Source organism: Erythrolamprus reginae, chromosome 10, assembly GCF_031021105.1.
Source record: "Erythrolamprus reginae isolate rEryReg1 chromosome 10, rEryReg1.hap1, whole genome shotgun sequence".
NCBI classification, from domain to species: Eukaryota; Metazoa; Chordata; class Lepidosauria; order Squamata; family Dipsadidae; genus Erythrolamprus; species Erythrolamprus reginae.
In genome coordinates this window covers 48600286-48612455 of record NC_091959.1, presented here as the reverse complement: position 1 = coordinate 48612455, position 12170 = coordinate 48600286, and the positions used below count along the sequence as shown (strand labels likewise).

Sequence of the window (12170 nt, the reverse complement as noted above, 5' to 3'; positions counted from 1 at the left end):
CACCTGCCTTTCTTGTCTCCTTGTCCAGCCATGGAGAAGATGCTGAAAGAACGAGAATTTAAAGAGCAGCAGCTGGTGGAGGCCAAAACCAAGCTTGAAAATGAAGTTGCAGAAATCATTAAGTCTTCGGGCGACAACTCTTCCCAGATGACCAAAATGAATGACGCCCTACGACTCAAAGAGAAGTAAATCCACTCCCCCTCTAAAGAAACCTCTTTAGGCTTCTGCGCCCCCCTACTCCCCCCAAAAAAGTCGTGTTAATAGCTACTTTTAGAAAATACGCTTTTCCCGAAAAAGGTTTCCACAATTTTGGCCACTGCCGTAGATGCAAGAGTGAAAGCCAAAATCTCGCCCCTAGAATGACCATGGGAAGAGGTTTCGCCATCATCTACATGGGGCGACCTTTGAAGAGTGTTTGGAAACTTCAGATCGTGCAGAATGCAGCTGCGAGAGCTATCATGGGCTTCCCTAAATATGCCCATGTCACACCAACACTCCGCAGTCTGCATTGGCTGCCGATCAGTTTCCAATCACAATTCAAAGTGTTGGTTATGACCTATAAAGCCCTTCATGGCATCGGACCAGATTATCTCAGGGACTGCCTTCTGCTGCACGAATCCCAGCGACCGATTAGGTCCCACAGAGTCGGCCTTCTCCGGATCCCGTTGACTGAACAATGTCGTCTGGCGGGACCCAGGGGAAGAGCCTTCTCTGTGGCGGCCCCGACTCTCTGGAACCAGCTCCCCCCAGAGATTAGAACTGCCCCTACCCTCCTTGCCTTTCGTAAACTGCTTAAAACCCACCTTTGTCGTCAGGCATGGGGGAACTGAAATACAGTATCTCCCCCGGGCCTATACAATTTATGTATGGTATGCTTGTGTGTATGTCTGTTTAATAATGGGGATTTTTAAAATATTTTAAATAGTAAATTATTAGATTTGTCATGAACTGTTTTATTGTGTTGTGAGCCGCCCCGAGTCTGCGGAGAGGGGCGGCATACAAATCTAATAAACATAAACATGGAAGCTTGCGTATCCTCCAACCCACCCAACTGGGGTGGCCACCCTGACCCTCATTGTGCTGCTGTCCCATTTTAGGCAGGTGGAAGAGCTTCAGGTGCGACTCACCAAGGCCGACACAGTTACGGCTCAGTTGCAGGAGAATTTGGAGCAGGCGGCCCGTCAGGCGGAAAAGAGGCAGGGAGAGACCCTGGCGCGACATCAGGAGGAAGAGGAGAAGATGAAGAGCAAATTAGGCAGCCTGGTAAGAACCAGGGGAGGGGGGGAAGGATGGAGAGAGGGAGGGAAGAAGGGAGGGAGGGAAGGAAGGAGGGAGGGAAGGAACAAACAAAGGAAAGGAACGAAGGAAGGAAGGAAAGGGAGGGAGGAAAGGAAGGAAGGGGGAAAGGAAGGAAGGAGGGATGAAGGAAAGGAAGAAGGGAAGGAGGGAGGAAGGAAGGAAGGAATGAGGGATGAAGGAAAGGAAGGAATGAAGGAAGGAAAGGAAGGAATGAAGGGAAGGAAGGAAGGAAGGAAAATAACAATAGCACTCTTTCCAGCCTTCTCTAAATAGTTTACAGAATCAGTGAATTTCCCCCAACAGTCTGGGTCCTAATTTTACACAGGAAGGAAGGAAGGAAGGATGGAAGGAAGGAAGGAAAGAAAGGAAGGAAGGAAAGGAAGAAGAGAGAGAGACAAAGAGAGAGGAGGGAGGAAGGAAGGAAGGAAGGAAGGAAAAAATAGCAATAGCCCTTAGACTTATATACCGCTTCACAGTGCTTCACAGCCCTCTTTAAGTGGATTACAGAATCGGCCTCTTGCCCCCAACAATCTGGGTCCTCATTTGACCCACCTCGGAAGGAGGGAAGGCCGAGTCAACCTTGATGCCCTGTGGGGCTGGTCCTTCGCTGTCCCCAGGCTGATCCCGCCGGCCAGATCTAAGCACCCCGAGGGCCAAATCTAATCCCCGGCCCTTGATTTTGACACCCCTGGCTTATAAAACCAGGGAGGGGGGTGGAAACCCCTGCCTTCAATGTCCCTCTGCCTGTTTCTTTCTCTTTTTTTTGCAGGAGAAGAAATAGCCGCTCACCAAGAGGAGCATAAACAGCTCCAAGCCGCCAGTGAGAAAATGCAGTCGGAAATGGGCGCCCGGCACGAAGAAGCGGTCAAGGAAGTCCAGCGGGAGCTCCAGGAGAAGGAGGAGCTGCTCGCGGAGACCCAGAAGGCCAACAGCGAGTTGGAGAAGCAGGCCCAGGAGTTGAAGACGGAAGCGGAACACGCGAAGGTGTGGATCTGTCTTTGTCCCGACGAGGAATAGAATAGAATAGAATAGAATAGAATAGAATAGAATAGAATAGAATTCTTTATTGGCCAAGCGTGATTGGACACACAAGGAATTTGTCTCTGGTGCAAATGCTCTCAGTGTACATAAAAGAAAAAGAGACATTTGTCAAGAATCATGAGGTCCAACACTTAATGATTGTCATAGGGGTCCAATAAGCAACGAAGAAACAATCAATATTAATAAAACTCTTAGGATACAAGCAACAAGTGACAGTCATACAGTCCTGAGTGGGAGGAAAAGGATTTATTTATTTATTTATTTATTGGATTTGTATGCCGCCCCTCTCCGTAGACTCGGGGCGGCTAACAAGTAATTAAAAACAGCATGTAAATCCAATACTAAAACAACTAAAAAACCCTTATTGTAAAACCAAACATCCATACAAACAGACATAACATGCGTAAATTGTAAGGGCCTAGGGGGAAAGAATATCTCAGTTCCCCCATGCCTAACGGCAGAGGTGGGTTTTAAGGAGCTTACAAAAGGCGAGGAGGATGGGGGCAATTGTAATCCCCGGGGAGAGTTGGTTCCAGAGGGCCGGGGCCGCCACAGAGAAGGCTCTTCCCTTGGGGCCCGCCAAACGACATTGTTTTGTTGATGGGACCCGGAGAAGGCCCACTCTGTGGGACCTAACCGGTCGCTGGGATTCGTGCGGCAGAAGGATGATAGGAATGATGAGCAAAACTAGTAGGAATAGAAGTGCAGATTTAGTTAAAAGTCTGAGGGTTTTGAGGGAATTATTGGTTAAGCAGAGTGATGGCGTTCAGGAAAAAACTGTCCTTGTGCCTAGTTGTCTTGGTGTGCAGGGCTCTCTAGCGACGTTTTGAGGGTAGGAGTTGAAACAATTTGTGTCCAGGATGCGAGGGGTCAGCAAATATTTCCACAGCCCTCTTTTTGACTTGTGCAGTCTACAGGTCCTCAATGGAAGGCAGGTTGGGAAAGCCCGTGTTGAGCAGAAGTTGATGCTTTTTGAGCGTGGCGGTTTTCATGCAGATGTTTCAGAACCCTTGCACTGATGGCGTTGCCGAATTGGGCAACGTCCACAAGAACCACCACCAAGCTCAGAGAGCATCAAGGAGCCTGAAGTCCCCCTTCTCCAATCCGCAAACCTCTTTCCCTTCTAGCACAGATAGTATTACAGAGTTATGAAACGTTTGCAAGAAAGCCACCAAGCTCAGAGAGAGAATAACCGAGTTGCAAGGGACCCTGGAGGTCCAACCCAACTTAGAACTAAGGAGAAATTTCCTGGCAGTGAGAACAATTAACCAGTGGAACAGCCTGCCTCCAGAAGTTGTGAATGCTCCAACACTGGAAGATTTTAAGAAGATGTTGGATAACCATTTGTCTTAAGTGGTGTAGGGTTTCCTGCCTAAGCAGGGGGTTGGACTAGAAGATCTCGAAGGTCCCTTCCAACTCTGTTGTTGTATTCTGACTCCCTCTGGACAAACAGGAAGTCCTATAACATTCGGACAAAACGGTTGTCCAATCTCTTTTCAAAAGCGTTTAGCGATGGAGCAGCGAATCCAATTGGTATCCCAGCTTGTCTTCTCGGCCAAGATTTTCCAAGCGTGGCCCCTTTAAGACCATGGAGTTGAACTCCTAGAATTCTGGGAGTTGCACTCCATGGGTCTTAAAAATGGCCAAGGTTGAAAAACCCAACTCTACGCCTCTAAAGTCCTTCCTAATTTTATCTATCTATCTATCTATCTATCTATCTATCTATCTATCTATCTATCTATCTATCTATCTATCATCTATCTATCTATATCTATCATCTATCTATCTATCTATCTATCTATCTATCTATCTCATCTATCTATCTCATCTATCTATCTGTCTATCATCTATCTATCTCATCTATCTATCTATCATCTATCTATCTAATCTATCTATCTATCTATCATCTATCTATCTCATCTATCTATCTATCATCTATCTATCTAATCTATCTATCTATCTATCATCTATCTATCTATCTATCTATCTATCTATCTATCTCATTTAGCTATATATCATCTGTCTATCTATCTATCTCATCTATCTATCTCATCTATCTATCTCATCTATCTATCTATCTATCTATCTATCTATCTATCTATCTATCTATCTATCTATCTATCTATCTATCTATCTATCTATCTATTGGATTTGTATGCCGCCCCTCTCCGTAGACTCGGGGCGGCTAACAACAGTAATAAAAACAGCATATAAACTATTTGCTATTCTTCCATTTGCTAACATTTCATAGGCTTTCTTGGGATGCTTAAAATGCTCCTTATTCTGCTCAAATGTATAACCTGTGCCAGAAACAAGGTTATCGTAACGGGTGTTCCTCGCTGCTTAACTTCCTACAGCAATTGGTCATGTTCTTTGCTGGCTGAGAACCGTTTTCGGTTCTAATAGTCTTTTTATTTTGCCTCTCTTGAAAATGATCCCTGTCATTCATCTCCCATTTATTATTGTCCCTGGGCTTTCAGCTTTGTGTTTGGCAATCCCTATACCTGAATACGTGGGGTATATATTGACACACAGATCAGCGATGAGATTCTGATCATTTATATTTGTTGGCCAAGTGAGGCAAAAGCTAAAAAATAAAATTATAAATCCAAAGAATGAACTTTAGTCTTCCTTGGTTAAGCAAAAGCTGGATCCTGGAGAGTTTTTGCTTCGAACCTCTGAAGTACATGAGAAGTCCACCACAACAGTTACAGTAGTGGCCAAAATTATGGGAATATTTTGGGGGGAAAGTGTATTTTTGAGGTCCGATGGCTCATACCAATTTTATTCCATTTTAAGTTGTATTTTATCCAGTTCCATTTTAAATTGCTTTTATCAAATTTTACTAATAATTTGTTTCTGGCACTCTGATCTGACCCAAGGGCTAATCAATCAATAAAATAAATTAATACATGATGTAACGGTCCCAAAGGTGCTTTTTCAAGAGCCAACTGGACTTCCAGGGTTTTTTTTTTTAAGAGGTTTTGCTTCTCATCCTAGAAGCTTCCTCCGGTTCTAAAGAACAGTTGAAGAAGCTTCTCGGATGAGAAGCGAAAGGAAAAACCAGGAAGTCCAGCTGCCTCTTGATAAAGCACCTTGGAGGCAACCATGAACTGGATTACTGAGGACCTCCGTAGACACCTGGTGTAATGCCTTACTATTACACGTAGGCATTCCTTGCTACACGTCCAGTGACTTGGATAGTCTTTATGCCAGGCTTTCTGTGTGTCACTATATAAACCCGCTTAGCCTTATTTTGGAATAGTCGTGCTATTTATTAATCCACGCTCGTCTGCTTGACCTCATTCTTCTTGTGTTTTGTCTCCCCTTTCTCCCCCGTCCTTTGTTGGTGTAGTCCTTAACCTCTATGTTAGCAGCAGCCAGGAAAGAGGTTGAACTTATGTCAGAGGAGATGAGGGCCCTGATAGCCAAGAAGGAAGTCTTGGCGCAGGAAGGGAATGCGTTAAAGTTAGAAAAAGGTCCTTGTTATCCAAGCTGGTAGACTTGGAGTCCAAGATTGGGCTGTTGAAACAAGATCAGGAGAAACTCTGGACGGTGAACGAGGAGCTTAACCTGGAGAACAAAAGGACGGTCAAGGAGAAGCAGGACGCGGAGATCAAAACTCAGCAGGAAAAGGAGAAGAACGACGAGCTGATCTCCGAGAAGGGAAGGCTGCTTCTGGAGATCGAGGCCGCCCAAGAAGACCTCCTCAAGATCACGCGGGAGAACGACGCTCTACGCACATCCAGGGCGGCTCTCCTGGGTCAGGTGGAGGAGCTTCAAGGCCGCAGCGAGGCCTTGGCCCAGGAATGTCGGAAGCACATCAGCCAACGGGAAGAACTGGAGGATTGCCAGAGGAAGCTCTCCGAGGAGAACGCCGCTCTTCTCAAGGATAAGGACGACGTCATCCAGAAGTTGAAGAGCTCCTACGAAGACATGGCACGGGACCAAAAAGAGCTCCTTCAAGAGGTGACCACCTTGGCCGCTGAGAGGGATTCGCTCTTGGGAAAACATCTGGATCTGGAAAACAAGCATCTGGCTCTGAAGAGGGAACGGGACGGGCTTCTGCAAACCAGCCAGGATCTGCAGTCTGACAAGGAGGCCCTGTTGAAATCCCAGGAGGAGAGACGGAAAACCTTCCAGCAGGCTCTTGAGGAGAAACGGGAGCTTCAGTTGAAAAGAGAAGACCTCCAGTCGCGGCTGGAGTTCTCCGACAAAGAGCTCAAGAGGGTCACCAAAGACAAGAACCAACTGGAGGCCACTCACGCCAGCCTTTCGAAACTCCTGGAGGAGATCAAAGCCAGCAGGGCGTCGACGGACACCGAGCTGATTCAGCTCTTGCAAGAGAAGGAGGCCTTGGTTTGCTCCGAGAAGAGGCTGACCGCCGAACGGGAGGAGCTGTGGAACGAAAACAAGAACCTTTCGGAAAAGCTGGCCCAGACGTCCGAAGAAGCGGCCGTGGTGGAGAAGACCTTGAACGAGAAGCTGGGCCAGTTGAGCGCGGAGAAAGAGGTGGCCTCTCAGAAGGCGCTGAAGCTCAAGAAGCAGAACGAGAGCCTGGCCAAGGAGAAGGTCTCTTTGGAAGCCAAGTGCGCTGAGCTCCTGGCCGAGAAGCAGTCCGCCGCCAAAGCCGTGTGCGAACTGAAGAAGAAGCACGAGCTGGACATTTCCGCCAAAAGGATGTTGGTCCAAGACAAGGCCAAGCTGCAGGGCAGTGCCGAAACCCTGAAGCGAGAGCTGGACCAGAAGATCGTAGAGAACCAGGACCTCGTCCGATACAAAGCGGAGCTCTCCAAGATCCTGAAAGAGACCCAGAGCGCCAAAACCGTGTTGGAAAACGAGTACTCCGCCTTGCTCCACGCCAAGCAGCTCCTCGCGGCTTCGTTCAAGAGCAGCTCGCTGGAGAAGGAGGTCCTGTCCAAAGAGAAGGCCCACTTGCAAGAAGAGTGCCAGAAGTTGACCAAAGAGGTCAAGACCATCTACAACAACCTGACGATAGAGCGGGAAGGACGTACGCTGGAGAAGGAGTCGTTCCTGGTCGAGAACACCCAGCTCCACAACGCCATCAGCCGCTTAGAGGCGGAGAAGGAACAGCTGGCTCTCCAAAACAAGGAGCTGTCGGTCGAAAGTGACCGGCTGAAAGGGGAGAAGCTGAAGAGCCAGTCCAGATTGGAAGAAATCATGAAGGAGAAAGAGGTCCTCAGGGCCGAGACGGACCAGCTGGCTTCCAACATCGAGAAGCTGAAGAAGGACTTTGCGGCTCTGACCAAGTCCAAAGCGGAGTTGCAGGAACTTCACAGCAGCGTCTCCAAAATCTTGGAAGACCTCCGTGCCAGCCACCAAACCAGCGAGCTGGAACGGTCGAAGCTGCTCCAAGAGAACGAGATGTTGGTGCTGGAGCAGAAGCATCTCCTGGCCATCAAGGAAGAGATCTTGAAGGAGAAGGAGGCCTTCTCCAAGGACTACTACAAGCTACACGAGGAGGTCACCCTCTTGGCCCAAGCCAACAGTGAGATGTCCGGGAATCTCCTGGTGGCCCAGAACAAAAACCAGGCCCTTCAGAAGGAAAGGGACGAGCTGGTCTTGAAACTGGAAGACATTGAAGGTCTGCAGGCTCAGGCGGTCATGCAAAGATTCGAGGTATCGAAAGCTAAACCGGCCCCAGGTTACTAACACCAATCACACTAATCGGTTCCTGTGTCTGCACTTAATTCTGCACGATCGCACACCCTTGGAAATCACCCTTCTTAATTCTCTTTACGGATAGCAGATTAAGTGGATGGATAGGGTGACGGGCATCTCTTTTCCACAGCTGGAATGATGTGACCGAGGGAAGCTTGTAGGGCTCCACTGAGTAGTCCAACCGGCTCTTCAATTGTGAATAAAAAGGCCTTGTGGACATGCAATTGGGCACCATTGATCCCCCATTGAATTGGAAGGGGTCTTGTTTTCAATTGGCATCTTGTAAACCGATGGTTACCCCTCCTCCCTCTCTCTATCCCTTGTCCAGTTGGCTCAAAATAGCCGATTTTAAGCAGAATACAGTGGTACATCTACCTAAGAACACCTCTACTTACAAACATTTCTAGATAAGAACTGGGCGTTCAAGATTTTTTTGCCTCTTCTCAAGAACCATTTTCCACTTACAAACCCGAGCCTCCGAAACTGTAACTGGAAAAAAGGCAGGGAGAAGCCTCTGTGGGGCCTCTCTGGGAATCTCCTGGGAGGAAACAGGGCCGGAAAAAGCAGGGAGAAGCCTCCGTGGGGTCTGTCTAGGAATCTCCTGGGAGGAAACAGGGTGGGAAAAGGCAGGGAGAAGCCTCCGTGGGGCCTCTCTAGGAATCTCCTGGGAGGAAACAGGGTGGGAAAAGGCAGGGAGAAGCCTCCATGGGGCCTCTCTAGGAATTTCCTGGGAGGAAACAGGGCCAGAAAAGGCGGAGAGAAGCCTCCGTGGGGCCTCTCTAGGAATCTCCTGGGAGGAAACAGGGTGGGAAAGGTGGGGAGAAGCCTCCGTGGGGCCTCTCTAGGAATCTCCTGGGAGGAAACAGGACCGGAAAAAGCAGGGAGAAGCCTCCGTGGGGCCTCTCTAGGAATCTCCTGGGAGGAAACAGGGCCGGAAAAGGCAGGGAGAAGCCTCCGTGGGGCCTCTCTAGGAATCTCCTGGGAGGGAACAGGGCCTCCACCCTCCCTGTGGTTTCCCCAATCGCACGCATTATGTGCTTTTACATTGATTCCTATAGGGAAAATTGCTGCTTCTTACAAACTTCTCTACTTAAGAACCTGGTCACGGAACGAATGAAGTTCGTAAGTAGAGGGACCACTGTATCTTGCAAAATGGACGTTGCAAATTTTGTACCTTTTTATTCACAATCAGGTTTGGGCTTCGCACCAACAGAGGAGAAATTAGGAGGCTGAATCGTCCGTCCTTCCATTTTAATTAAAACCTTCAAGGATCATTCCAACCGCTCTTCTGTCTTAACCAGCCCAATCTTTAAATTTTAGAAGTCTTTATTGAAATGTTTCAAAATTGAGAGGCGTGGTCGTTGCTCTTCCAATTTTTAATATTCTTTTTTAAAACAAAAAAAAATCTGTTGGTGGTGAAGCGCTCTCCTAAATGATCAAGAGTAATTTTAAAAAATGATAATAATAATAATAATTCACGCACATAATTGAAATGGGGGCCACGGATAATGCTAGCATGGGTTTGTCCTTTAATTTCTGCATGGAACGGTAGATTTAATTGTACTACTGGCGCGAAAACGATGGAAGGTTTGGTTTCACGCTCAGTCTGGATTTGAGCCTTGAACTCGCTGCTTACTCGAGAGAAACACTATTGACAAAAGAGCAGCAGGGACTTTTAAGTGTGGACTTCAACTCCCAAGATTCTCCAGCCAGCTATGAATCCTGGGAGTTGAAGTCTACGCTTCTTAAAAGTTCCGAAAATTGGGAAAAAACCGCTGTTATAGGTAGGCAGTCAGAGGCAGGCAACCTGGACCCCTGCAGAGAGCTCGGACTGCAGCTCCCATAATCCTCAGCCACCATCACAGTGGCCCAGTTTATGCGAGAGAGAGAGCTCCCCAGGTCCCCAGGTTGTCCTCGCGATGGTAAACCTGCCACCGTCTTCGACATCTTGTCGCCTGGTTTTTATATTTCTTATTTTTTAGAAAAGAAGATTTTTTAAAAGATTTGTTTTAAATCTCCTAGACTGCAAAAACGGCAGAAGATGCTTTGCAGATCGTGGAGCAAGTGACCAAAGAGAAAGACGCCCTCCATAAAGAGAAGACGGAGATCTTGGCCTCCTTCGAAGAGTCCAGGCAGATCAGCCAGAAGCTGAAAAAAGAGGTAAATAAAAATTTTTAATCTCTGCTAAAGAAAGAAAGAAAGAAAAAGAAAGAAGAGAGAGAGACAAAGAGACAGAGAAGGAGAGGGAGGGAGGGAGGAAAGAGAAGGAAGGAAAGAAAGAAAGAAAGAAAGGAAGGAAGGAGAGACAAAGAGACAGAAGGAGAGGGAGGGAGGGAAGAAAGGAAGGAAGGAAAGAGAGAAAGAAAGAAAGGAAAGCCAAAGAGACAGAAGGAGAGGGAGGGAGGGAGGGAGGAAAGAGAAGGAAGGAAAGGGAAGGAAGGAGAAAAGGCCCTAAGACTTGGTAAGGGAGGAGTCATGGCCCGTATTTCAAATTAACACCCCCCCCCCCAAAATACATGCAGGATTCACACTTTGGATGTAGGAGGCCACGGGGGCGCAGTGGTTAGAGAGCACCGCAGGCTCTACTTCAGCTAACTGCTAGCTGTAGTTCAGCAGTTCAAATCCCACCACCGGCTCAAGGTCGACTCAACCTTCCTTCCTTCCCGGGTGGGTCAAATGAGGACCCAGATTGTTGGGGGCAAGAGGCTTAGAGAGGGCTGTCAAAGCAGTATGAAGTGGGAAGGAAGGAAGGAGGGAAAGAGAGAAAGAAAGAAAGAAAGAAAGAAAGAAAGGAGAGAGACAAAGAGACAGAAGGAGAGGGAGGGAAGAAAGGAAGGAAGGAAAGAAAGAGAGAGAGAAAGAAAGGAAAGCCAAAGAGACAGAAGGAGAGGGAGGGAGGGAAGAAAGGAAGGAAAGAAAGAAAGAAAAGAAGGAAGGAGAGACAAAGAGACAGAAGGAGAGGGAGGGAATGAGGGAGGAAGGGAGGAAGGAAGACAGCTGGAGTGGCGCAGTGGTTAGAGTGCAGCACTGCAGGCTCTACTGCTAACTGCTAGCTGTTGTTCAGCAGTTCAAATCTCACCACCGGCTCCAGGTTGACTCAACCTTCCCTCCTTCCGAGGTGGCTCAAATGGGGACCCAGATTGTTGGGGGCAAGAGGCCTACTTTGTAAACCGCTTAGAGAGGGCTGTGAAAGCACCACGAAGCGGTATATAAGTCTAAATCAATTGCCAAGTGTGGAAAACGGCCACAAGTCACTTTTTGCAGCGCCGTTGTCACTTTGAACTGCCAGTAAGCACATAAGCGCACCACTGTGCCTACCGTCCCTGTCCTATTGTCTTCTTTTGTTACTTTTTATCATAACTTATCTAATGTTTTATTTGTACAAATTATCACCCTATAATTGTTTGACAAATAAATAAATAAATAAAATGAGTTGGCTATCTTTAATCTACCGAGACCTTGTGAGAACCCTCTGATCCAAGGTCAAGGCTCAACGGGCAGAGATCTAGTGCTCCCAACCATTAACAGGCAGATCCCTGCGGATTTTAATCAAGGGATCTCCTCTTCCTCTCCGGCTTCCGTTGAGAAATTGAGAAAGAAGAGTCGATGTATTTATTTATTTTTTCCCCAAAATTTAATTTTTCTCCAACATAGGATAAAAAAACAGTACAATAAGTACAAACCATGCTTAAAATAAAACATATATATAGAATTTATACAATACAGTGTTCCCTCGATTTCCGCGGGGATGCGTTCCGAGACCACCCGCGAAAGTCGAATTTCCGCAAAGTAGAGATGCGGAAGTAAATACACCATTTTTGGCTATGGACCGAATCACAAGCCTTCCCTTAACACTTTAAACCCCTGAATTACCATTTCCCATTCCCTTAACAACCATTTACTCATCGTTATTACTGGTACTCACCATTGAATACTGATCCTGATATTTATAAACATAATTATTTATTAACAATAATTATTTTTTTTGTTATTTATTTGCAAAAATTATTAGTTTGGCGATGACATATGACGTCATCGGATGGAAAAAAACGTGGTATAGGGGAAAAAACCGCGAAGTATTTTTTAATTAATTCTGCCACACGAATCCCAGCGACCGATTAGGTCCCACAGAGTGGGCCTTCTCCGGG

General features: G+C 47.1%; 1 protein-coding gene across 1 annotated transcript in view; it reads left to right on the top strand.

Annotated features, from left to right (window-relative positions):
- The window catches only part of CLIP1 (CAP-Gly domain containing linker protein 1), an 84857-nt gene that overhangs the window by 51058 nt on the left and 21629 nt on the right, over positions 1–12170 (top strand). Inside the window, 6 exon segments of the mRNA XM_070763251.1 lie at positions 29–185; positions 1098–1270; positions 2075–2283; positions 5696–5819; positions 5822–7980; positions 10045–10305. Of these exon segments, the coding sequence (XP_070619352.1) occupies positions 29–185; positions 1098–1270; positions 2075–2283; positions 5696–5819; positions 5822–7980; positions 10045–10305 (3083 nt within the window).